We start from the raw sequence: 27,844 nt of genomic DNA, 5'->3' as shown, positions 1-27,844 counted from the left end.
TTCGATAAGATATTAGGCGCCACTTGATGCTAAGCTGCCTAATATCTTGTAGAGTACTGTAGTTGATTGATTTACTACCTGTAAATCAATATTCCGAAAATACAGGTAAAGTTTCAGACTATTACTAATGTGGCCCACTAGCTTGGCAACTAGTATAAGTTTACAGGAAAATTAAGTGCCATGTTTAGTATATATGCCCATTTGGATGAATGTAAAAACATAGGCTTTGTGTTTTCTCGTCAGTATCATAATTCCTGCAGAATAGGGAGTCTTTGGTTCTTTTTAAAATTTGCTTTCTTCTTGTATGATCTTCATTTCAGGCAGTATTTTGTTTTAAAGTCTTGGCATGCAGTGTGTAGAAACAAGTAGGGTAATTTGAAAGCACTAGAAAATCATTAATGTGGATTCATAGTCGCTGCATTGTCATATTTAGGAAGAACTTCATATATTGGAAAGTGTCTGTAGAAACATGTATAGTAATTTGCAAGCACTATAAAACATTTAAATTATCAGCATGGAATCTTTTAAACAGATGTAGAATTTCATCAATAACATGTCAGGAGTGGTCTGTGTATTCATAGTACCTGCAGTGGCATATACTATAGGCAAACTTCATATTGGAAGGTGTGTGTAGAAACAAGAAGGATAATTTGCGAGCACTCAGAAATATTTTAATTATAAGCATGGGATTTGTTTTAACTTACTGAAAGGTGTTTTTCAGGTACATGATTACTTGTGGAACTGATGGAGAAGTTCGTGTATTTGAAGGACTTGATGATGATGATTGCAAAACCCATGTTGTAGCAGAAAGTGCCCATGCCATAGCTTACAAAGTGAGTAAAAAACAAAAAATTTTGCTTTTTCCTCTCATACTGCATAGTGACTTCATGATGGCAAACTTTGTGCTGTAGTTGTATCTTATTTAATCAGTCAAAGGAATAGGAATATAGTATTTGATTTTCAGGATGGTCGCTTTCTGGTGGCTACGGACAGTAACTTGGTGCAGGCATTCACAATGGATGAGGGGTCACCTGATGGAATTATTACACGTTTTACAGCTCCTGCTTCTCACATTGTAGTCAGTCAAGATAACAAACTAGTGGCATGTGCTGGAAGGTTAGTATTGTGTAATCCACAAGAGTACTGCGCTAGAAAATTGTTGCACTGCGTCTTGATAGAAACTAAAAAGGACATATGAGGTATGGGGAAATCTGAATAAGGTTAGGAAATAAAATTTATTGAAATCCTAATAGGCGTAAGGTTATGAATATGATCTAAATTGCTGTATGGGCATGAATCATAGTATGACAGTGAACTAAATTAAAAGATTTAGTCATTCAGAAAGTCAAGAATAATATTAGGTGTCAGATTGCAGGTTTAGAATTAGAAATTACACCAGAATGATATTATAGAAGTAACATCTGTGGATGAGGTAATGGTGAATGAGAGATGGAGATTGCTTTTGACAGTTACTTCACAAAACCATATGAGTTTAGTACATGGTAGAGTCAGCTGAGCTCCTGTGGCCACCAGTAATATTGAAGATCCAGACCTACCTGGAAGAGAATTGTGAGAAGGGAGGCTGGAGTTTTGTGGGAGATAAAACAGAATGTCATGAATGGCAGAATTTGATAAAAGCTCTTTGACTCCTACAACATTGGAGTGAAGATAGATTTTGTATACAGTATGCATACACTTGTCCAGCCCGTGGCCACTATCAAGTATAAAAGTAGAAGGTATAAACCTTGGTGTCAGTTTTGGCACAGTATATTTAGCATTCTAGACTGGACTTACCGTTTCAGTCCCCGTTCATATTATGTTGTTTTTGGCAGTATGGATAAAATGTTAGTTGGTAATGGAAGTATATCATACAACTTTGAATTAGAAATTGGTTGTAGTTATAATTATCGTTTTCCTTTCATTCCAGTGACATGTTAATAAAAGTACATGATGCAGTTGCATACAAAGATACCATATTGACTGGGCATCAAGCACCTGTCCTTTCTGTAGCTATTGATCCTAAAGGTAATTGATGATTCTTTTTCTGTGTTAGATGAATTGTTTTTAGGATTAGTTAACAGTAAGATCTTGTCAGACATTTGATCTTAAGTAAAGGAAAATAACCTTTTATTTCTTTCAAAATAAAACAGTGAGGTAGATAAAGATAACAAGAACCTTCAAATCAGTGTATTTTGGAAGGCTTAATCATGGGAGTTATTTTGAAGATTAAAGAATCTTTGTATATAGTATACGTCAGTGCAAAGCACTATCATACCAAATGCTTTCATTTTTATGTTTAAGGTGGCTACTTAGACTTAGATGTGTTGTGGTTCACATTTCTGAAATTCATTGTCAAAGCAGGCTTTCCAATTTTTCCTCTTTAGATAAATTGTCTCTTCTGTTTTCCCAACTTGCATAGTTCCATTTTTAGAGGTAGCTTTCACTTCCTATAGTTTTTTTTTTATTATTATTATTATTATATATATTTTTATTCACCTTTCCATTTTTTAGGCCTTATGTAAGAACCTTAAGAACCTGTTTGTCTTCTGCAATGCTAGCTTTTGTAAGTCATATCTTATATAAGACCAAAGTGTAAGAAGCTCCTTTCAAGTTTTGGGTGAAATCAGGCTTTATTTTTATAATATAAAACTTGTGTTTCATGCAGACTGTCAGCCATAGAAATCCCAGTCATTCATGTGTTTACAAGTGTTGCAAAGAACAAATGCATATCCACCAGCCACCTTATACATATTTCTTGCGCTGATGAGACAGTTGTGAGATCAGCAAGGCAGGAAGGTTGGCATTTTTGTAGGTTTAATGCATGTGTTTGTAAGTAACCCATCAACATTATAAATGCCTGATTCGCTGTTTATGGGGTAAGCTGAATCACTGAATGTCCCAGATTGTTGTCAAAGGTCTGATGTACTTAGGAGAGCTCTTGTGGGGAGGAAAATATTTATAAAGATGCCAACTATCAGTGGCCCATTGGCCTCTGCATCTGTACAAGCCAAGCTGTGTATGTTGTGTGAGTAATTTTTCTTGTTCCCATGTGACTGGGAAACTTGTATTCTGAGAGGTGACTGAAATTGTTTGTATTTGTTTCATTCTTATACACAAAATGCACAGCATTGTGACAATATGTCTCCTGTAATGAGTTAGTCTGTAACTATGAGATATATAAAGGTTTGTAAACTTTGTCAGTAAACACTACTTTTTCTTAGAAATCAATTATATTTTTTCAAAATATTGATTTCTCCATCTTTTAATATCAAATGTCCTCCCACTACCATTTGTCCTTGTTGCCAAAGAAAAGATGAGGGTTCAGTCAAGTGAGTGCTGAAACTTCTTGGTCACCATGTGCAGCTGTAACTACTTTATTAAAGTCTCAACACACACACACACACTAGTTTCCCTGTTGAAGATGTCCCTGTTATAAGTGAAACTGTATCTAGGGAAAATGTTGCTTTTAAGAAAAATTAGTTTTAATGTGAAGCTTGTTTGCCACTTTGCTGCTGAATTTTGAAATTGTTGTGCATTCTTTATAAAATAGTTGTTTATTAACTTCAGCAATTCTCTCTGTAGGTGAGTATGTTGCGTCTTCATCGTGTGATGGCAGTGTCAGGGTTTGGGATGTGAAAACTACCGCTGTCATTGCGTCATGGGCCATTTTACCCAAAACTAATAATATTTCTTCTTCACGGACCCTGTGTCGCCTCTCATGGTCCAAGGATGGTAGTTTTCTCTGTGTCCCAATAGAGCAAGAGATCCGTTTGTATGAACGAAATTCTTGGGAAATTAAGCACAGATTTACAGATAGTTCTATAAAGCAGGTGAGCACTAATGTACTTTATTATCCAAGAGGCTTAGCTCTTAACAACTGAATAAACCCCATTTGCTGACTGGTATTTATAGTCAATGCAAAATCAGTCTGTTCTTAAAAGGTAGCAATATAAGTCCACGTGTGTTCTTAAAAGGTAGCAATATAAGTCCACGTAGTCACATTGCTAGACTCAAAGTGTTCACTTACAGGATTTTGTCTAGAATGAGTAGTTAAAATTAAAGCAAAATAAGTTAGAAAAGGAACCACACTGGTAGTTTGTTGATGACAGAAAGCAACAGTAAAAGGCAGGGAGCAATGCATCAAAGAAGTTTTAGAGTGGTCTGATGTCTATTGTGCAAGGTACTTTGTAAGCAGTACCACTTTACAGGGACAGATGCACAGGCTCCAGGAAAATGTGTCGGTGAAACATCATTATACCCAGTAGTTTTTCTCCTCAGCCCTGAACCCAAATACAAAGTCCCTAAATAGAAGGTCCTTGATCATTCATGTAAAATATTAAAAGAAATGCCTTCAACTATAGAATTTCAAATGGTTATGTAATGAAAATAGAATGTTGTAACCCATATCATGTATTTAGTAAGTACTCATGATTTTTTTTTTCTTCTCCATCACAGACCATTTCAGTTGTTGCAGTTTCAAAATGCGGCACATTCATCGCTGGAGCCTGTATGGATGGATTCATTGCTATTTGGAATATGGTTAATCATCAAACCATCTTGAGTGAACAACATCCAAAGTCACTGCCAATATGTGGGTTAGCGTGGAATCCAAGTGGAAAGAAAGAGGTTGGGTTTGTCAATGTGGATGGCCAGCTTGGAACAATTGAAAACTTTGATGATAGTCATGTCCCACCCGAAGTAAGTGTTTCATTTAGTTTTACTCGTAGTGTTATAGAGCCCTAGAACCCCAAATAGACTTAAAATTAATGTGAATGTAAATATACCGTTTATTGTGTATTTATGTATTGTAAATATAGATTAGGATAGGATAAATTTAATAAGGGTATATTTTCAGAGAGAAAAATGTTATCTTATTACTGTAGGACTGTATGTAATAAACTAAGTTTCTTCGTGAACATAGTTTGTAGTGTGTCAGTTGACAATTAAGAAAGCTTTTGGAATAAAATTTGTATGAGTATGATTTTGAATAATAAAGAATTTGATTATTGCCAGTTCTGAAATAACTTTGATTTCTCAAGATGAGTTGAGGATGTATGAATTGACATTTTATTTATATGCAATGACAGGATAACCATAGTTTTCAACAAAATGGAATGGTGAATGGAGTCAGTAATGGTGAAGACTTTCCACCCATGGATGTTGATATAAACGATGATGTAGATGATGAGGATGAGTTTTCCATCTCAAAGATCAAGTCTAAATTAGGTTTTGCTGATGATGAGGAGGGCACATATATTGGAGTACCATCTGCAGACAATCCAGATATTGGTAAGTGCATTTTTTTATGCTTTTAGTTTTGGTGGAAGGAGAAATTTCAACAAAAATGTGTAGAAACAATTGCAAACCAACAATATATGTCGTTGTGTATGAATAAAATTTTAAAAGAAATTTGGTGACCACCACAGTACTGTGCTACTGCTAACAACCCAAATAACATCCTCCCATGATTCAATAAATTAATGCAATGGGCCATCACAACTGTTTTTTAACCCAGAAATGTAAACAATATATATTGAGCTTAAAATTATGAGTGACTATTTTTATGGTATCTAAGAAAATATTTTTTAATTTGGGTCAGGATTTTTTTTTTTTTTTTTTTTTTTTTTTCTCTCTCTCTCTCTCTCATCTCCTTCTCCTCCTCTCTCTCTCTCTCTCTCTCTCTCTCTCTATCTCTCTCTCTCTCTCTCTCTCTCTCTCTCTCTTATTTTTCTTTAAAAGGAATATGATACCTTCCATGCTTGGTGTAGTTCAGCACACTTCATCTGGTCTCACTATACTGTAGAAATTGCAGCTGGAACTTCAGACCTTAGTCTTATGTGGAGTATAACTTTCATTGTTATTTTGTCATTGAATTATTGTTATCAAGTAATTTAAAGACCGATATTGTTTTAGCTTCCAAGGATGCAGATGATGAAACCTCAAGTGTCATTACCTCGAAAGTGGAACCTCCTCCAGTACCAGTTGTACAGCTTCCTGAAGTGCAAAAACCTTTCCAGCCTGGTATGTCACCAGAGTTTCTCAATGATAGATATATGGTGAGTTGTTTTAACTCAGAATCTCTCTCTCTATAGTTCTGATGCTAACATTGTTGTATGTACTATAGAAGTTGTAAAGACCATTTCTACAAGTTGCCACTCGTCTCCAGCCTCCTATCTCGATAATATTTCTGATAATTGACGTACCAAAAAAGATTTTCTTTATTAAAAAGATCATTAATTTTTCAGGTGTGGAATAACGTTGGTATTGTTCGACAGTACACCAGTGAAGATGAAAGTACCATTGATGTGGAATTTCACGACACATCTGTCCACCACGCTTTACATCTTAATAATAATGCAGGTCACACTATGGCAGCATTATCTAACGAAGCTTTAGTGCTGGCATGTGAGGCACAAGATGACCAACCAAGGTTTGTGTGCTAAGATTTAATTACCATTAGTAGGTGTACAGAACCACCATTTATTTAGTTGCCTTATTTGCTAGGCTTCATAAAAACCTAGACACTATTTCTAAAGACAAGAGCAACCTCTTATGAAAAAATTAATTCATCTAGAACTGGAGAACAGTGATGAACTATGCGTTTGATGAGTATGGAGATGTCCGGCCCACACACTAGACTCCCCTTTCAGTGCCTCAGTACGCTTGGTAATCTTGGCTCTTGACCGTAAGATCTAGGCTAGTGCTGTAAAACCCAAGCCAGAAAATGAGACAGTGCATTGAAGTGGTTCTAAGAGTATAGTTCTCACACTTGCCTTGGCTCTGACACAGGGAAGGAATTTAATTTCTTCCCTGGAAAAAAATTTGTGAGGTTACTGGAAGGTTTGTGTGGAGTTCGCTTCTCTTGCTTGTGAAATATCTTTAGTAATCTGAGTTTCCAGTTACAGCTGATATTTTAATGTTATATCCACTGTGTATTACATGTTAATGTATATTTATCTTTCTTTTTAGCAAGTTAGTAGTGCAAAATTTTGCAGCCTTTGGTAACTCAAGTAAAGAGTGGTTTGTAGATATGCCAGCAGAAGAAGAAATAGTTGCAATTTGTATTGGGACAGGATGGCTGGCAGCAGCAACAGATAAACGTAATCTTCGAGTATTTTCTACTTCTGGAATTCAGCGGGACTTGATAAACATTCCTGGAGCTGTTGTTTGTTTAGCTGCAGCAGAGGACCAATTAATGTTCATTTACCACATTGGAATGGGTAAGTCTGTCCTCTTATTTATTTATGGTTCCATATATTTTACATAGTTTATTTCTTTCTAGTTAGACTCACTGCAAACTGTGGTGCTGTGTTCTTTTCATACTTGCATTTGTAGCATGGCCCATTTAGATATAAAATAATTGATTTTTCATGCTTCTGTGTTAGTAATCACTTCATTTCATTTAGGTGCATCTGGTGACCAAAGTATGGCAGCAGTGGTCTTGCACATAAATGGTGGTAGACATCTCTCCCCCATGTCTTGTCATGTTCCGCTATCTCCTCGCTCATTCTTAGCTTGGGCTGGATTTTCTGATGAAGGAACTCCTGTAATAATGGATAGTGCAGGAATAGTTCACATCATGCACCTGAAATATGGCCCTAATTGGACAAGTATCTTGAATACCAAAAACCATGTAAGTCTACATTTTCAAGTGCTGTTGCAATGTAGTTGCTTTTTTTTTATAGTCTACCTTAGCTAATGTGGTTTCTATTTCTGTGTTTTAGCAGGATTACTCAATAACAAGTGAACAAACTTTAAATAATTCATTGCATCGCAATGTCTATTCTAGCACAGTTTAGTGTTTGGTTAAGTATGGACTTAGGAGATTTTTCGTTTATTGTTGTCACATGTATTTCATTTCAAGAGAAAAAATGTAAGTGATCCAGAGTATTTGTGTAACTAAGCTAGCATCCATAAAATAAGGGTGAATTATGCTAAATATCCAGGTAAATGTGCCTATTACTTTGGTGAAGGTTTGCAATTTCTTGATTGCTGTATGAAATGTCTTTCCAGTAATATTTTAATTGGCTGAAAGAAAACTATTTGTCAATTCCAAATTAGGTTGGTTTTCTGAGTCAAGGTATTTCTTTGCAGACTCGTGGAAAGAGCGACCATTACTTCCTTATAGGGGTCAGTGAGACTCAGAGTAATGTTCGGTGCATCTTGTGTAAAGGTAGCAGATACCCACCAGTTCTACCAAAACCTCATGTGTCCCTTATAAATATGCAGGTGATAAGCCATGAAAGTGTTATCGTTATATTGTAATTTTCATTTTTATGTAGATAAATCATATATTTCTTGTTGAAGATGTTTTAGCAGTAAATTGGACATCTTGCTCTATCAAAAAGTAAAATATAAGAATTTGATGAAATACCATTGAAGTTTGCTTTCAATTAATGTTTTGCATATGGTTGATATAATTTCAATTTTTGGACACTAGTATATGTAATGGTGAACTTGCTTTCAGGTACCAATCTGTGAGCTAGAAACAGAAAAGGGTGGTTTAGAGGAAAAGATGATACGGACCAATCTTCAGCTCAATACTATGGAGAGATTAAATCGCCTAGGGTTTGAAGTTGACCATTCAAAGAATGAGGCAGACAAAATCCTGAAGGAAGCCATGATAAAACTGTTTGCGGTAAGACTGTTGTTACTCGCCTGTTTGTGAAATTTCTGTTATGTAGCTTTATATATTGCTGTAGTGAATAAATTTTATCTATTTTTGTATGTCGAGAACTTGATAGAAATAATGCCGTAAGCAGTTTCTCCCATCTCCCAACTATGGAGACTAGAATAACTTTTATATATATATATATATATATATATATATATATTATATATATATATATATATATATATATATATATATATATATATATATATATATACATATACTAGGATTAGTTATGGTAGCTATATGGTTTACATGCCCGCCTACTGATTTGGTAGCTGCGAGTTCAACTCCCCGCTCTGCCAACGTTGAATCGGAGGAATTTATTTTTAGTGATTAGAAATTCATTTCTTGATATAATGTGGTTTGGATCCCACAATAAGCTGTAGGTCCCGTTGCTAGGTAGTCATTTGGTTCCTGGCCATGTAAAATTATCTGATCATTTGGGCCAGCTCTAAGAGAGCAGTTAATCAGCTCAGTGGTCTGGTTAAACTAAGCTGTACATACAGGCAGCAGGGGTTCCGTTCCTGGCCGCCGATGCTAAGTGATTTTCAACGCTAAGCGATTTTAAAGCCTACGGCTGCCGCACACCTTCTTTCGAAATTCTAGACCAGTTAACAGCGCCCAAGGCCTAGACCAGTCAAACAGCGCCGTAATCCTGCAATGGCACAGTACATAATAATATTATAAATACTGTAAAGGGAAAAAAGCCTAGCTTTAATCCTTTGGGTGTCTAGAGTATGTAGAGATATAATAAGGTTTTATGCAGTGTACAGGTAGCTGTAGTGTTCAAGTTACGATAATTCAGCTTACAATAATCCGATTTTATGAGAGACCAAATTACAATAGCCTAACTTTATCCCATCTCCTAGTTACATAAGTTCAAAAACAGCAAAAGAGAATGATGAAAGTATGGTTTTTAACGTTATACTCGTTGCGTAAACGTGTACAGCCATGAACAACCAAACAAGAAACTACTTTCTCTCTCTCTCTCTCTCTCTCTATCTTCTTTCTCCTCTCTCTCACCTCCCTCCCCCTACTCTTCCTCCTCTCTCTCCTGCTTCTCCTCTCTTCTCTCTCGCTCTCCTCTTCTCTCCTCTCCCCTCCTGCCCTCCCCTCCCCTTCTCGCTCCCCCTCTCCTCTCCCCCCCGTCGTCTCTCTCTCTCTCCTCCCCTTCTCCCCTCTCTCTCTCTCTCTCTCTCTCTCTCTGAATTGAATAACATCCGTTTGGCTTGTATTTCAATCATCGTACTATAGTACACTATTACCGTAGTTGTTATAAATGACGTTATGTAGAATAGAACTGAGATATCTTAATCATTAATGTAATAACTTTATTCGCTATAGATCAAAGATCAATCTTGAAATATACTGTTGAATTTAAACCTAGTTATAACTGAAGCTGAGAAAACTGTTAAAGCTGCTAATGATTATTATAGTGCATCGGCAACAAGGATAAAACTCCAGTAAACGTATGCCATCAAACACAACCGTAGATAAATTTGAGATAAAGTATTTTTAATCATAAATACTGTGCTTAAAAGAACACAGTTTACCGTTGGTTTCACACTGATGTAAGATAAATAAGGTAAAGTCCGTATTACAATGATATAAAGGGAAATTGCAAACGTAATCACGTAATTTTTTTACGCAATAAACATGCCGCTAACATAATCTGTTAACAAATAAAACTTCGTTCACAATCACAACGAGACATATTTAATTCATATTTCCACCTAAAAACATGTCATATAAGGAAAAATAACCTTGCTGATATAAGTCAAGTATATCTAGATATTTGTTTATGCTAACTACTACAGGCAAGAAAATTCACTCAGAATTGCATTAAATGTGGTGAAACAAACTCGTATTTGCCATCAGCTGATTTCAAACCAAAACATTGCCCGCTCCGCAGAATACTGGCTTAGATTTGCCGTAGTATTTTATAATACACATTTTAAACATAAATGCATGAAAACATATAACAAAAAGCTGAAGTTTCATTAACAAAATGAGTTATAATTAGCTCCCAAATTAAAAAAATAACTCCATGCATTTTTCGGAACAGTAGCAGACAAGAACGAACATGAAAAAACATCCTCTGACAACATGGAGGGTAGTTACAAAAGCTGCCTTAATTTGTATCATTTTTATGTACAAAAATAACAATACCCTATACGTAATATATTTTCATACACATTTTAAAGATAAAAACATGAACATTTATAAAATCGACACATCTATCGCTAAATTTGCACTTTTTTTTTTTTTTTTTTAACTATATTTTCGGAAGAGCGGCAGGCGGCGGCTCACAAGAAAAAACATGAAAAATCATCCTCTTTGATAATGTGAAGGGCAGTTTCAAAAGCTGCCTTTGTATCATATTTCTGTGCAGAAATAAAAATACCCTATACGTAATACATTTTCATACACATTTTAAACATAAAGGCATGAACATTTATAAATCGATACATCCATAGCTAAATTTGCACTTATGTAACTATATTTTCTGCATACAACAGCATCAGAGGCATATATTTTACCCTAATACCTATGTAACAACTCTCCATAAAATTTGTTAATATCATTTGCATATCTTTATGGTCTGAATGGCATTTCTACAAATGTATGAACTCGTTAGACATAACGGCACTAGCAGCGCTGTTAACCAAAAATTGTGCCTTAAAAATACCTTAAAATGTCTGATTTTTTTAATGAATATTTTTGACGACAGCCGTAAAACCGATTCGCTGCTAAGCGATTGTGCCGTTAACCGCGGGCCGCCTGTACTTACTAATACAATTATAATATTCCTTGGATGAGTGTAACGTATCTGGTGATAGAAATTCCTTTCTTGATGTGGTTCGGATCCCACAATAAGCTGTAGGTCCCGTTGCTAAGTATTCAATTGGTTCCTAGCCACATAGAAAAATCTAATCTTTTAGGCCAGCCTTAAGAGAGCTCAGTGGTCTGGTAAAACTAGGATATACATAACTCAGCCAAGTAAAGGCCGCGTTCGTGTTGACTACTAAGGGCTGTCATGAAGCAAGAAGGACAGCTACTGTAGTCTAGAGTGTTCATGTTTTAATACACTCATTGGACAGCTTGGAAGTCTTTGACAATAATACAGCTTACAAAATTCTGAGTATGACTAGTAGATCCCTTTTCAGCCACATTAGGAATAGTTTGGCAATCCTCTTATTTCTGCCAATTGACAATTCTTTTAGAATAGTACCCAGTTGAGAAAAGCTTGCATATCAGCCACATATCTGATGTGTCCGCAAGACCTGGAACCTTGAGATAATATAGGTTTAAGTTTAGAAACTATATAGCTACAGGTTGGAGGTGTAGGGTTTTCAGTTAAAGCAGCTGAAGCTGCCGCCAGACTTCAGACACTGCAATGTCTACCAAGTGAAGTTGAACCATTCCTGTCATTTATGTATACATAGGGATCCTAGCCCAGTCATCGCCTATATTCATTATAGCCTGTTTTACATTCAGTAATCTCTATCTTTGAGAGCCAGGGTTTTTGCCACCGTTTTATCTCTGGCAAGATTTACGTATTTGAAAGTTGGCCTTTCTTTCTTCAGGATAAAAGCCTATACAGTATTCAGTGTTATACCATTGTTCCGATACGTAATACAAACCCTCGGTCCTTTAACAATAGGAAGGTAACTAGCGGCAGCTGGGACGGTCGTAAGCTTCGAACAAGGGGAGAACGGTAGTTAACTGCTTGTCCGATCGTGCGCGCGCCCGCGCGCCCGAGAGGTGAAGAATCACTTTTGCTTTCGGCCGCGGGTGTGAAGGACGTGTTCGTCATCGCTCTCTGCCCGCTTCATCGTCGTATGCTTTGTTTATATTGTGTTTTCTACTAATGGTTTGGTTTGACTTGAAAATGAAACTGTAAGTACACTGTTTTCATTTTCATTACTTAATTATGAATCAACATGGAGCTATCGCCGTAGAGACGGCGATTTCCGCTCTTTTCATGAATTGAACCCTTGAATTATGTCTCGGTGCCGAGGGCGGGCGCACTCGCGCCGAGTCATGTATTTGGGCGAAAGTGTGTAATTGAAGATGTAAGTACTCTTTTTCATTATATTTTTGCCCTGTGCGTTCGTTGCCGAGAGCTTGATTGCGCTCGGCAAGAGCCTCTTATTTTGTATGAATAGAATGCAATGAAAGTGGATTCGCAATGCAGTTTTCTTTTCATTTTCATTTATTAATTGCATCAAATTTAATTTTGGATCAATTTCCGCTCTTATTACCCGGAATTAATCCTTACGATTTATTGCTGTGAAAGTGAAAATAGCAAGTGCAGTATTGTTCATTTTCATATATATTTATGATAGCATCATATTATTATGGATCAAGTTTCCGCTCTTACCGGGAATTGATTTTTCCCTCTTTAAGTTCTATGAAGTGAATCGCAAGTGCAGTATTCTGTTTCATTTTCATATTACTTTTCACTGCTGTGCGGGGGTAGGGGAAGCGAAGGTCTGCCAGGAAGTCGTCGGAAAGCTCTCCCGCGACTCCCTTGGTATCCGATTCTTCGTCTTCTTTCCTGCCCCCCGCTCAGCTTCCTCGTATATTTGTTTTTGGGGTCTTCCTTCCGTTCGGGGTGGGGCATGTCTCCCCCCCCCGTGCGTGAGGGAACCCCTCTTACTAATCTGTCTGTGCTACCGCAGGTGCTACAGCCGTGGGAGACGACCTTGGACAGGTATGGACCACTGCGGCTGCAGGGCGTGCCTAGCATCCACGATCTGCTGCAGTGTCTAGCGAGGTCTGGGGCGGTGACCTTGGAGTGGTCTCCACTACAACCTTCACGGCCGCTTATGCTGCTTCCCCCCGCTGGTCTACACTCCCCATGCTGTGTCGGTGACGCCGTCTGCCGCTTCTAGGGCCGGTCGCCGCCGTACCGAGGAGGGGTATGCCGCCGCCGCCTGTGTTTCTTCGTGTTGCCTGCCCCAGACTTTCGCTGTTCCAGCAGCTCGCCCCTGGACCGGCCGCCAGTACCACGCTGGCTGCCGATGATTCTACGAGGCGATGGCTGGGCCTGCCGTACCTGTCGCTGATGTGGTTCCCGCTACTGGCTTGGCTGTCCCTTCTGTGTTTACCGCCGCCGCTGTTCCTGCCGCTCCTGAGCTGGTTGCTGTTCCTGTCGCTCCTGGTTCCTGCGCCTGTCCATGCTGGTCCTGCCCATGGTGTGTCTTCCCCAGTCCCAGGTCCTTCCGGACAGGTGCAGTCGGGCCGTGTTGCTTCGGCAATAGGCCCGACTCCGGCCATGGATGGAGGACCTGACGACAGACTGTCCCTGCCTTGAGCTGACGAAGAAGAGGAAGGTGTCATCTTCGTCTTCGTCTGTTGCTGCCTCTTCCCCTTCGACTTCTAAGGCCCATAAGCCGAAGAAGAAGAAGGCTGCCTCCCCCCCCTAAGGAAGTCTCCTTCGGGAACTTCTAAGGGTCCGTCCCACCCCGGTGGGACGGGGGGTCCTTCTGCTGGTCCTCCTGCTCTCCTTCGGGAGCGGGGCCCGTCTCCCCTCCGTAAGGAAGAGATAGACGGGGACCAGAGGAGTATCGGTTAGCTCTGGTACTTCCTCGCCTGGTGCTAGCGGCGATGCCGCTACGCCAGGTTCCGGCTCGGTCTCTCGTTTGCGGGAGATCCCGAGTGTACGCTCTCCCTCGGGAGACCGTGCAGCCAAAGTTTCGGCGCCAGAGTTCGCTCGGCGCCAAGACCACGGCACGGAGCAGAAGGCTGGCGAGAACCGCTCAGGTGACTCTCGCCAGGCCAGCGGCCGCTCTCGCAGCGACCAGCTGGTAACCGGGTTTTGTTATTCCCCCTAAGAAGACTCCTTCGGGAACTTCGAAGGGCTCGTCACATTCCGGTGTGACGGGGGGGTTCTTCTGCTGGTCCTCCTGTTCCTTCGGGAACGGGGCCCGTCTCCCCTTCTGAGAAGAAGAAGAAGACGGGGACCAAGGGTGTGCTGGCTACCGCTGGTACACCCTCGCCTGGTCTTGGCAGCTCTGCTGCTAAGCCAGGTACCGGCTCGGTTTCTCGTCCGCGAGAAGTTCCGAGTGTACGATCTCCTTCGGGTGACCGTGCAGCCAAAGTTAAGACGCCTGAGTTCGCTCAGCGTCATGACCGAGGCACGGAGCAGAAGACTGTCGAGAGCCGCTCTGGTGACTCTCGCCAGGCCAGCGGCCGCTCTCAGCAGCGACCAGCCGGTACCTCGGGTGGACGTGACGGTCTCTGACCGGCCACGGGTTGAGGCTGGGAAGAGGTCCCCCAGGTCCCCTCGACCGACGGTACCAGCCTCGGCTGGTACCAGCGGTTTGACGTGCCGCGAGGACGCTCACCGGTCTCACGGCGAAAGCGAGCTCTGCAGGTCACCTGACCGCCGCTCCCACAGGGACCGGGCGGATACGGTGACCAGCAGCAGCTCGTCTGACGCACGGGACCGGGGTCGACGTGCTCAGTCGAGCCGCTCGCCACAGGTGAGCGGCACGGCCAGGCCTGCAGATCGATCCCCACCGCGGGTTGGTGATCGGCTGCAGCCCCCCACGTACGCTGGTCCTGCCAGCGAGCGGGGGGGGAGCGTCAGGTCTGTCTCTCCACTACCTTCAACTTCCTCGGGCTACACCGGGAAGAGCGAGGTAGCTAGGAGTGATCGTGAGAGGTGCGCCGCTCACGATCCCGTCACGACGCCGCACGTGCCACGTATGGTCTTAGGACCACCAGGACGTACGCGCAATTGTATTGGAGGCGACCGTCAGGGGGTAGAGGGGGTAGCGTCAGTTTCTGTCTCTCCGATACCTTCAACTTCCTCGGCATACGCCAGGAAGAGCGAGGTATATAGGAGTGATCGTGAGAGATGCGCCGCTCACGATCCCGTCACGACGCCGCACGTGCCAGGTTGGTCTTAGGACCAACCAGGACGTACGCGCAAGTGATTGGAGGCAACCGTCAGGGATCTGTTGCTGGTCCTTCTTCTGAAGGAGGAGGGTCCTGGGAGCTGCTCTTGTTGGAGGGACTGGACGGTCCTACTCCTCAAGACGCTGTAACTTCCGAGATTCAGAGTAACTTTACCCAGGTTATTGCACTGATTCGTCAGCACAACGACCTGGGGGGAAGGATCGCCGCTCCCACCAGCAGAGCCCATGTCTCTGCTCGAGTCGTTTTGGGGCCCGAGAGGGAACCCAAACCGACGGTGGGTATGCCGCGATCGGAGCTTGCCTATTCTGTCTTGAACCAGAGTCTCTCGTCTCCGGACAAGAAGGCTCTCTCAGTTCTGGCCGGTCGATCAAGCTACTTCCACCTCCTCTACTGCGACAGCGGCGTTTCTACGTGTCTTCGGACACCGTATTTAATACTCCTTCGGTCCTCCTGAGAGGTTTCGACCTCGACGAGGACTGGAATGAGTCGGAGGACGGTATCGGCTCTCTCCTGTCAGGTGTCGATCAGCCCCACCCAGACGACGTTCACAGTGGCGGCAGACCCTTACCTACAGTGAGAGTTCGTAACCCTCCTCGGGGAAAACGTTTTCTCCTGACGATACGTTTTCCCAGACTCTGAGAAGGCCATCGCCGCAAGGCGATGGCTGCTCCTACTCTTCTCCAACTGCTAGTTCCACTGGGAAAGGCGAGCGAGTATCCAATTCCTCCCCCATTCCCTCTCTCCTTACGGCTACGAGGGAAAGGGGAAGGATCCTACAGAGATTTCTCTGTAGGATCCCACGTTGGGGACTGCGCTACCAGGGGGGACCTTCGGGTCCTACCTGACGTAAGCCCGGTCGTTGAGGAGGGATCCTGCCCCATTCTCGATTTCTACGGGAATCGAGAGGACCACCAGCCGATATCGTTTGACGAATTCGGTGGGGGTTTCGCAGACTGCTTAGAATTCTACGGAATTTCTAGCGCATTCAGAGTGTTAGAGTTTCTTACGATCTCCAAACACTTAGGCGAGACCACGGTCCAAAGTGAGCGAGACGAGAATCCCCGATATGTTACACGATAATCGGGAACCTCGCCTATGCTCGAATTCCTGGAATTTCTAGCATTAGGAAGAAGACTGCTGCTGAAAGAAGACTATCTCACAGTAGGCGACCAACCTGGAATAGAGAAGAACGGACGGGAATATCCAGTTTGGCTGGAACTATCGTCTTAGTATTCTGTTCACCATTGAAGCTTTCCTTCGAGGAAGACTTCTCCTTCACACTCTCTTTAATAGAGAACGAAGGTGGTCGATCTCCAATCCTTATTTTGTTTTCTTGAAGGAAAGAATTTAGGATTGGAGATCGTTGTTCAGAATCCTACAAATATACTACGTATATTAACCTCGCGACATGATTCTGCTAAGCAGTTGAATGGTCCGAGGGTAGGCGCATATCCTGGTTATTCTACGGATTGCGACTTAGACGAAAAGTATTCTAATTGAACTGCAACCCGGGTTGCCTGCAACCTCCCAGGAGTTTCCAGTTTCAATTTTTATATACTTATGGTGTTGTCACAACAACACCATTTAAGCTTTTATATTTACCGAAATTCGTTTCGCTTAAATATAATTGCTCGAGCATATCTTTTTATGCTCGGTGGTTCTAGCCGAACGCATTCCTTCGTGGAAAAGGATTACTTGGCAACTCAGGATGACGAGTCAGCGACAGCTACTGCGTATTGAATTGCCCGAGGCATTTCAGTATCAGCTGCCGCTTTGAGATAGACGGTTGTTTATGTCTTTCTCACCTGCTTTGATTGAATAACAACCGTATCTCTGCCCAACAATCACGGACTTAAGTCTCTGATTAACGGGGATTCTCGCATACATGAATGACCATCTACTGCTGAGAAACGCTAGTATTCATCGTCTTCGGTATTGCGAGAATTTTAAACAGAGATATCTATTCGACTCTCATCTTTCTGTTTACCGCACGGTAACAGAATTCTGTAATAGTCTCTTGCTGCATCGTATCCCGATAATGCGAATGATTTTTGCGGAATCTGAGTTTGTCCTCAAAATATCTTGTATTCGGAGGTGTACAATTGTTCATTGTTCACCCCGTATTAGCAGATGTATTGAAAGACATCGCCTACTCCCACACCTGCCAGCTCTACTTCCAAACGTTCAGCCCATGAGAAGCAGTTCTTCAAGCGGCTCTCCCCTGTGTTTCATTACTGAAGAACGCCCCGCTTTCATTGCACAACGGACAGCAATGAAATGGCGGTTAGCGTTTTCAGTCATTTGTAAGCACAGGTTTAGAATCTTGAGATTCCTTCTCTCGATTCAGCTGGAAGACGTAGGTTGCATTCATTGCCTACCTTCGTCTTCAACGTCACATAGTGTTGTTTCTCCTTAAGCTGAGATTCAACGTCTATGAGATTTTCTTGCCATCAGGGACCTCGGTCTTTTGAAGGCAATTGACTTTCGCCTTTTGAGCTTATGCATTAAGAGAATCATCGCCGCGCCGTCCGGCATCGGTGACTAACAAATTTGTTCCGACACGGCATACAAACCTTCGGTCCTTTTACAATAGGAAGGTACTAGCGGCAGCTGGATAGGTCGTAAGCTTTCGAACAAGGGGTTCGGTAGTTAACTGCTTGTCCGACAGGCGCGCGCGCGCGACTGGTAGGTAAACAAATCACTTTTGCTTTCGGCCTGCTGGCGTGTGGACGTGTATCATCGCTCTCTGCCCGCTTCATCGTCGTTTGCTTTCGCATGATTGTGTTTTTCTTTTTCTATGTATCTAGTGAAACTGAATTGTAAGTACAATCATTTCATTGAATTCAATTGTGAATTAAAGGATCTTGGTTCACAACGCCTCCGATTACCCGAGTGCCGGGACTGAAGGGCGTAATTGCGGGAATTCATTTTCCCAGAATGATCCTCGTATTGTGTATGCTCGGTGCCGAGGGCGGGAGCGCTCGCTCCGAGCGTATATTGGTTGGAAATGTGAGATGAAAATCGTAAGTAAGAATGCTTCTTTTCATTTATAATTTTTTTGACCTGTATGCCCGTTGCCGAACGAATGCGCTCGGCACGGAAACTTATTCAGTATGAAAGTGGAATCGCAAGTACAGTATTCTTTTTTCATTTTCTATATTATTTTTTATTGTAGCAATACTCATTTTGGATCAGTTTCCGAGCTTGCCCGGAGATTGATCCTTCCCCCTTTTTAATTTGAATGAAGTGAAATCGCAAGTGCAGTTCTTTTTCATTTTCATTTTTTTATTGAGATTGCATTGTTGACTGGGATCAATGTTCCGCTATTCACGGGAATTGATCCTTCCCCTTTTTATTTGTATGAAGTGAATCGCAAGCGCAGTAGTCTTTTCATTTTCATATATTTGTTGATTGCATCATTTCATTATGGATCAAGGTTTCCAGAAACCTTGATCCATAAAGGTAAGGAATGAAACCTTTCACCCTTGCGCTCGGTACCGAGGGCGCAAATGCGCTCGATCCGAGCCCTTATTCATTGTGAAGCGAATCGTTTTGCAAGATGCATTTTCATTTTGTTCCTTATTATTGATTGCATCAATTTTATTTGGTTCAAGTTCCGCTCAGTCAGGGAATTGATCCTTATGCCTTGTATTCGTGCCGATGGCACGATTGCGCTAGGGCTCTTATTTTGTTGTTGGGTACATGGGGATGTGCGGGGGGTGGGGAACGAGACCCCCCCCGCTCAGTTCCCACAGATGACTCTTCCCCTTGGGGGGGGGAGGTTATCGGCGTTCTTCTCCTCGCCCGATCCGTCGAGCGCGGGGGAGGGCGCTCGGTGCCCGATGTACAATTGTATTAGGGGTCTTCCACTCGTTCGGGAGGGATCAAACCCCCGCACGAGGGGATTTCCCCCCCATTAAATCATCTGACGAATTCGGTGGGGGGTTTCGCAGAGTGCTTAGAATTCTACGGAATTTCTAGCGCACTCAGAGTGTTCGAGTTTTTTACGATCTCCAAACACTCAGGCGAGACCACGGTCCAAAGTGAGCGAGAATCCCCGATAATTGTTACACGATAATCGGGAACCTCGCTTATGCTCGAATTCCTGTAATTTTCTTCAGCATTGGAAGAAGGACTGCTGCTGAAAGAAGAGTATCTCACAGTAGGCGCTTAACCTGGAATAGAGAAGAACGGACGGGAACTTCCAGTTTGGCTTGAACTATCGTCTTCGGTATTCTGTTCACCATTGAAGCTTTCCTTTGGGAAAGACTTCTCCTTCACTCTCTTGACTAGAGAACGAAGGCGGTCGATCTCCAATCCTTATTCTCATTCCTCGAGGGGAAAAGAATTTAGGATGGAGGTCGTGGTACAGAACCTACAAATATACTACGTATATTACCCTCGCGACATGATTCTTTAACAGTTGAATTGTCCGTGGGGTAGGAGGCGCATACCGTAGTTAACTCTACGGTTTGTGACCGAGACGAATTGTATCTTAATTGAACTGCAACTCGGGGTTGCCTGCAACCTCCCAGCAGTTATCAGTTTTCGATTTTAGATACTTGGTATTGTCATGACAACACCAAATCAGCTTTTGTATTTACCGAAATCCGTTTCGGTTAAATATAATTGCTCGAGCGTATTCTTTATGCTCGATGGTTCTAGCCGAACGCATTCCTTCGTGGAATAATGGATTACCTGGCAACTCAGGATGACGAGTCACCGAGAGCTACTGCGTATTGAAACTGCCTGATAGCGGCTCAGTATCAGCTAGGTCTCGGAGATGCACGGTCGGTTACGTCTCTCTCTCCCCTGGTTGGATTGACTACCGACCGTATCTCTGCCCAACAATCATGGACTTAGGTCTCTGATTAACGGGGATTCTCGCAATAATGAAGGACCATCTACTGCTGTGACGCTCGATTTCATCGCCTTCGACATTGCGAGAATTTTCAACAGAGATATCTCTTGGACTCTTTCATCCTTTCTGTTTACCGCACGGTAACAGAAGTCTGTACTAGTCAACCGCTGCATCGCACTGCGATAATGCGAATGATTTTTGCAGACATCTGAGTTTGTCTTCAAAATATCTCGTATTCGTAGGTGTGCAATTTCATTGCTCGCCCCGAATTAACAGATATGTCAGAAGACATCGCCTACTCTCCGACCTGACAGCTCTACTTCCAAATGTTCAGCCCATGAGAAGCAGTTCTTCAGGCAGTAGTTCCCTGTCTTCATTACTGGAAGCGCTCCGCTTTTATTGCAACTACGATCCTCACCGGACAGCAATCAATAGCGGGTTAGCGTTCTCAGTCTTTGTAGCACAGGTTCAGAATCTTGAGATCCTTCTCTCGGTTCAGCTGTGAAGACGTAGGTTGCATTTTCTGTACACCTTCGTCTTCAACGTCACATAGTGTTGTTTCTCCTACCCGAGAATCAACTATACTATGAGATATCTTGCCATCAAGGACCTCGGTCTCTAGAAGGCAATTGACTTTCGCCTGTTGGGCACATGCCTTAAGAGAGTCATCACCTTGCCTTCTGGCATCGGTGACGAACAAATTATTTGTTTAGTCTCTTGGCATAACCCTTTTAAGAAGGCGAAATGGTCCCGACGTGACTTGCTCGGGTGCTTGGACAACTTGCCTCCTACCGAACGCAGTCAGTAGGCAGCTGTCAGAGCGCCCAAGTCTGTTACGAACTTCGCTGTGGACTTAGTTCGGTTGTTCCATAACAATCTTTTCTTCGTCCTAAACGGCTTGTCACAGTACCCATACCATCGACACCCAACATTGAGTGTCGGTGTCCTATCCACTACCGAGAACAACAACTTCGCGGCAGACGGATAGACCAGTATGGGTACAGGACATCACCGAAGTCGAGAAGAGGGATAGGTCATACGACAATTCCCTTCTTTTCCTCTGAGGTAATTGCATGACTTTGCCTGCGAAGTCAAGCATCCAGGGGATGGGGATTCGTGACGCTCGATTTCGTACCGAATTCGTAGCGAAGACTCTGAACCCTTCGGTCCTGACGATCGGTTAGAGTCCTTCACAGTCCCCTCCCTAATGGACTTCACCGCCTTCGATGCGAAGGAGATGCTGCTTTGTCCTGTGAAAGCACGACCGCGCTTTCTGAAGAAACTCGACATCCCAGGCGGAGTGTTGAAGACTCTTCGTCAGCACCAAGATGACCTAGAAGTACACTCCCTCGAGTTACACAAGAACTTCTCCGTGGCGCAGGCTGAAGGCAGGGGTCTGGTACAACCAGACCACTGGCACCTCCTTCTACCTTTTGGATATTGCCCACAGGTCCTTGGATCGTTTTCCTTAGGACCCGTGGTGGCTGCTCAACACGTTGTGTAGCTAACCCAGACCCTAGCAGGCTGAACAGCATCGAGTCCTGGTGTGACTGTATGAATAGATAGTGAATGAGAAAGTGACTGGCTTCTCTTTCTATCTTTTTCTACCCCTCTACCTGTGGGTAGAGGGATACGGTCATTACCCTGCTGGATAAGGACGAGATGCCGGTGAGCTATATGACAGAGCCCCATCCTATCCCTTTCACTAGGGATAGGAGCAGAATATCCACCACTTCCTTCTACAAGGGGGGGAAGTGGATGCCTACAAGAGTCAAACCCATGACTTTATATTTGCTCCTGTACAGGAACAAGTTCTTGCATTGCTGGTACGAAGAGATGCGCATGCCCCTCTCTTAGTACTCGGGGGTCCAGAGGTCTGACCATTGATCCTGCGGTGCACACCCCGATCAATCGGACAGAGGCTTGGATCCCTCCCTCGCTCTTACGACCAGGGAGGCTTCCAAGGTTGGGCGAACACCAGTCTGTTCACAAAAGACTCAGATTCCACCCACCAAGAAGTGAGTCTTCCTATTGTAAAAGGACCGAAGGTTTGTATGCCGTGTCGGAACAAATGACAATTTGTCCAAAATTGCATTTTTCCTAACTATACAAACCTGAGTCCTTTTACACATAGCCCCACCTCATGCCACCCCTCACTCTGCAGTTTATTTTTGCTTGGGCCAAAAGCAAAAGTGATTTGTTTACCTACCAGTCGCGCGCGCGCGCCTGTCGGACAAGCAGTTAACTACCGAACCCCTTGTTCGAAAGCTTACGACCTATCCAGCTGCCGCTAGTACCTTCCTATTGTAAAAGGACCTCAGGTTTGTATAGTTAGGAAAAATGCAATTTTGGACAAATTGTCATTTTATTTGTTTGGTCTCTCAGCATAACTCTTTAAAGGGCGAAGGTCACGTGACTTACCCGGATGCTTGGACAACTTGCCTCTACTGATTCCGAACCAGTCAGTCGGCAGCTGTCAGAGCGCCCGAGTCAGTTACGAACTATGCTATGGACTTAGTTCGGTTGTTCCAGAGCAATCATTACTTCGTCTTTTAATAGCTTGTCAGTATGAGTACTGTACATAACCAAAGTCGAGAAGAGGGATAGGTCATACGACTATTCCCTTCTTTTCGTCTTAGGTAACTGCATGACTTCTCTTGAGAAGTCAAGCACAAAGGGATGGGGATTTGTGACGCTCGATTTCGTACCGATCTTCGTAGCGAAGACTCAGAACCCTTCGGTAACTGACGATTGGTTCGAGTCCTTCACAATACCCTCCCTAATGGACGTCACGCCTCCGATACGAAGGCTATGCTGCTTTGTCCTGTGAAGGTGCGACGGAGCTGTCTGAAGAAACTCGACACCCAGGATGAGTGTGGACGCCTCTTCATCATTCTCTCGCGTTCCGCAAGAACTTCTCCGTGGCGCAGGTAATGAAGGCAGGCGCCTGGTCCAACCGGACCGCATGCACCTCCTTCTACCTTCAGGATATTGCCCACAGTTCCTTGGATCTTTTTCCTTGGGAACCGTGGTGGTTGCTCAACACGTTGTGTAGTTAACCCAGACCCTCGCAGGCTGAACAGCATCGAGTCCTGGTGTGACCGTAAGAATGGATGAGGAATGAGAGTGTGACTGGCTCCTCTTCCCATCTTTTTCTTCCCTCTACCTTTGGGTAGAGGGACACGGTCGTCACCCTGCTGGGTAAGGACGAGATGCAGGTGAGCTACTCAATAGAGCACCATCCTATCCCTTTCAGTAGGGATAGGAGTAAATATCCACCACTTCCTCCAACAAGGGGAGGAAGTGGATGCCAAATTGAGACAAACCCATCATTTTATGATTGTCTCTTGCAAACAGGAACAAGTTCTTGCTTGCTGGTACGAAGAGATACGCTTGCCTCTCTCTTAGTACTTGGCCGAGAGGTCTGACCATTGATCCTGCGGTGCACACCCCGATCAATCGGACAGAGGTTTGGATCCCTCCCTTGCTCTTACGACCAGGGAGGCACTCCAGGGTTGGACGAACACCAGTCTGTTCACCAAAAAGACTCAGATTCCTCCCACCAAGAAGTGAGTCTTCCTATTGTTAAAGGACCGAGGGTTTGTATTACGTATCGGAACAAATGACAATTTGTCGAAAATTGCATTTTTCCTAACTATACAAACCTGAGGTCCTTTACATATAGTCCCACCTCATGCCACCCCTCACTGCAACTTTTTGCATGGGCCTAAAGCAAAAGTGATTCTTCACCTCTCGGGCGCGCGGGCGCGCGCACGATCGGACAAGCAGTTAACTACCGTTCTCCCCTTGTTCGAAGCTTACGACCGTCCCAGCTGCCGCTAGTTACCTTCCTATTGTTAAAGGACCTCAGGTTTGTATAGTTAGGAAAAATGCAATTTTCGACAAATTGTCATTTTTAGATAAGTATATACTAAGGTATATATTAACATTAAAATCATTCTGTACTGAAATTTTTCATTTTTCAGCTGGCATGCCGTACAGAGAGAGAATCCCGAGCTGTGGAGGTCTGCCAACTAATGCCGTCATATCATACAGTTCAACTGGCAATCAAATATGCTGGTAAATTACATCGTTTACAGTTAGCAGAACGTTTGGGTGAAGTAGCCTCTGCTAAAATGGAAGAGGAAATTGAAAGGGATACTCGCGAGAGAAGCAGAATGGCAGATGATTTTCATTTGTAAGTTTTATACAGCTTGTGTTCAAATTCATCAGAGGTGAAGGCATTACAAAAAGGAAAAAAGATCATTAAATTTACTCAATTCATTCTGGTCTTGCCTTTATATTTGCAGGTGTAAAAGATATTTTATACTCTTCCTTGCTACAGATGATTTGACATGTTTCAGTCCATTCATATTGAGATTGGAAGACAGTTCTCACTGCTAATCCTTGTTGTCTCAAGGTATGGTGGTGGTATTGGTGGTGGAATGAAGAGGTATCAGAATCAAGAGTCAGATGATGAAGAGGTGGAAGAAGTCCAAGAAAATACTCCTGAAGATGAAAATGAAGAGCAAGGAACTCATGGTAATTGTTTCATTACAATTGTTGCAGTCTAAATGTCCCCACCTTGTAAATAAATATAGTATATTGTAGACAGAAATAGCAGATGAGCAACTGTTGATGCATGCACACCATATACTCATTGATAGTAACTACTATAGTCTTGTTAATGTTGCTTTTGGTGTTAGAAGCACACTTTTTATGAGAATTATTCACCCTTTGTTTGGTCAGCTTGGATAAGTCTATTCCATTTAAATTAATTTTGCTTCATCCTTTTTCTCTTTCTAGTTAGCATCAAGTAGTTCATTTCCTTTTTCTCCTATTACCTTGAAAAGTGTTAATGATTGTCTTGTGGATTGTGTAAGCTAGTTGCTTGTAAGTACAGCAACATATTTTGTCCCATTTTGAATTTTAGGCCTGTCTTTAATTAGGGGAAGTGCAAATGTTGATGACAATCAAGTGATCGTTGTAAACTGTTTAATAAATATAAATACTATATGACAAATATTTTATGGTTGGTATTCAGTTTGTGTAAAAACTTTTGCTTGCCAACCCATTCTGATTATTAGTCAGTTGATGTTAGTAGATGCTTGGGGGCTTCTTCAAGTATTATGTAGAGAATGGTCTTTTCTTTTCTTATTGTGAAGTTATTTAATAATTTATGTTATTAGCTACTATTAATAATGATTTTTTAATTTTATCAGATAACCCTCTTTTGGCTGCTGCAGTTCGCAAGGAAGGCAGCACTCCCAAGTCAAGTATGTTAGTTTCTCCATCAACTAAAAATCCCTTCAAGAAAAATGCTACTCCTAGCTCCCTAAGTAGCAAAAGAGGAATTGATATCATAGATCAGTTCAGAAAATCACAAAAGAAGGAACACACTCCTGTTTTGAGACCACTTGTTAAGAAACAGGTAAATCATTTACTGTCCTGGAACATATGAAATCTCTGTGATCTGAGACCTCTCTCTTAAGAACCTCTGGTAAATTTTTTATTTTTTAGGCCTCTAGGTTCTGATACCTTATTTTAGTTTCCTGGTAACTGTTCTTAGAAAACAGCAATTTGAAAAAACAGGTGTGCTGAGTAGCTATGTTATGAACAGTTATTTGAAATATTGGAAATAGTTTAGGGGAAAAAAGATTATATTCTCACATTTTATTTTTCTATGTCAGAGTAAGCAGACCACATTGAAGAAGAAGGCTGTTGAAGATGATGCCACAACACCATCTGGCAAGGAAAACAAAAATGAAAATGTACAGAGGGCATTGTCACCAGTTAAGTCCATAAATCCATTCAAGAAGTCTGACGACAATGCTTCGCAGCCTGTGAAGTCAGATGCTTCATCAGAAGTCCCAGGGAAAAAGAAGTCTGCACTTCAACTTTGGTTAACTGATAATGAAGATGAAGTCAAGCTAAAGTTTCCAGATGCTGCTGAAGGAGAACTCTTGGCAAAAGCTGCTCTAATGTTTAAAGATGTAGATAATGATACAAAGCAGGTAAGTGATGGTTTGAAACATAAAGTTAGTTTCGTGTTTATCATTAAGACAAAGTTGTGCTTAGGTCTCTATTGCCATCCTATATGTAAGCTTCCTTTCCTGAAGATTGTAAGAAAAATAGCTGCTGAGTAATAGGGCTTCAGTTAATATCATTGTCAGCATCAGTATTGAGTAAGACATCCATGTTTAGTATATTTGTAATATATGTGTTCCCACCCATGGTAAAAATTAAGATGAGGTATCACATAGCTTTGCTGTCCTAGTTTCTATGGTGAGTCAATTTAGAATACAAATATGCTAATTGAAATCTATTAAGTGTTTAAACATGCAACAGTATTTTTGCCCATAATGAAATATTTTAACGTTTCCTTACCAATTTTGAATATAATTTCATAAAATCAAACCAGTTTTTGTGAACCAAGATGTAATGTCTCTTACAGAAATACAAAAACATGGCAGTTGCTCCACCTGTTACTCCAGTTGTAGCCACCCCTGTTGAGTCTACCCCTACCAATGAAGAGAAGAAGAGAAAAATGGATGAACCTGACAGTCAAGATTCACATGTAGACAAAAAATCCAAAGGATCAGGAATACAGAAATTGGCTGCCTTTGCTTTTAATAAATCTTAACCCCATAGATTTAGATAGTATAAACAGTACTTTTGTACATAGAAAACTATTAGATTACAGTCAACCCCTGGGATTTGTGGGGGATAGGGACCGCAACCCCCCACAAATAGTTAAAATCTGCAAATACTTCACCCCGCAAAAAGTGCTTATACCTGCCTATTTTAATAGTTTTAGCATGAAAAATGTATATAGTCATGAAAATATGAGAACAGTATTTAATTAATATTTTTCTATGAAAAATTCTGCCAATGGAGAATTTTCACCGAACAATGTGGATAGATGTTCCACAGAAAAATCTGCGGATAGGTGAAGCCTCGATTCCAGAACTGGGAATAGGCGGGGGTCGGCTACTGTAATACTGTACTATATAAAGATAATAGTTTTCCAAAATCATACTTTTTTGGTGTTTATATGTACAGAACATTTATGTATTGGAAAAGTTTCTTTGTTATACATATTATCATCATTGTCAACAGATCTGTGATTGTATTATTTAAGTAGACTTTTTACCTGCAAGTTTATTGTCTTGCAAACTTTTGTAATGTACATTATTTTTCATTGTCATAATTTTTAAGAAATTTATTTATATACTCATGTCATTGATTTATCCTTGGGCACTTAAGGGATCTCCAGGGCTTTAGTGAATTTTATTTGTGTCATTCGTTTATAAACCATATTTATGCAGTCCAGCTAGCACATGAGGAAAGCAGTGCAATTTACTTAATCACTTGATACA

At 42.0% G+C, this 27,844-nt stretch overlaps 1 protein-coding gene across 1 annotated transcript; it reads left to right on the top strand.

Annotated features, from left to right (window-relative positions):
• Positions 1–678: 678 nt before the first annotated feature.
• Positions 679–27,698, top strand: LOC135208712 (WD repeat and HMG-box DNA-binding protein 1-like). Its single transcript, XM_064241190.1, has 17 exons — positions 679–833; positions 965–1,116; positions 1,928–2,025; positions 3,583–3,830; positions 4,456–4,698; positions 5,088–5,289; positions 5,914–6,056; positions 6,246–6,430; positions 6,970–7,220; positions 7,407–7,633; positions 8,095–8,229; positions 8,468–8,638; positions 24,452–24,663; positions 24,886–25,007; positions 25,688–25,896; positions 26,156–26,479; positions 26,920–27,698. Exons 1-17 carry the CDS (start codon positions 726–728, stop codon positions 27,106–27,108), a joined length of 3,219 nt encoding a protein of 1,072 aa, XP_064097260.1. The 5' UTR covers positions 679–725; the 3' UTR covers positions 27,109–27,698.
• The last annotated feature ends 146 nt before the right edge of the window (positions 27,699–27,844 follow it).

Source organism: Macrobrachium nipponense, chromosome 35 (genome assembly GCF_015104395.2).
Source record: "Macrobrachium nipponense isolate FS-2020 chromosome 35, ASM1510439v2, whole genome shotgun sequence".
Taxonomy (NCBI): domain Eukaryota; kingdom Metazoa; phylum Arthropoda; class Malacostraca; order Decapoda; family Palaemonidae; genus Macrobrachium; species Macrobrachium nipponense.
The sequence above is the reverse complement of the archived record's forward strand: the minus strand, read 5'-3'. Positions and strand labels throughout refer to the sequence as shown.

Coding starts and splice junctions, on each gene's coding strand:
- LOC135208712 (XM_064241190.1), top strand. CDS start 726: ATGATTACTTGTGGAACTGATGGAGAAGTTCGTGTATTTGAAGGACTT. Junction 1,117..1,927: donor CTAGTGGCATGTGCTGGAAG/GTTAGTATTGTG, acceptor CTTTCATTCCAG/TGACATGTTAATAAAAGTAC. Junction 24,664..24,885: donor ATGGCAGATGATTTTCATTT/GTAAGTTTTATA, acceptor TGTTGTCTCAAG/GTATGGTGGTGGTATTGGTG.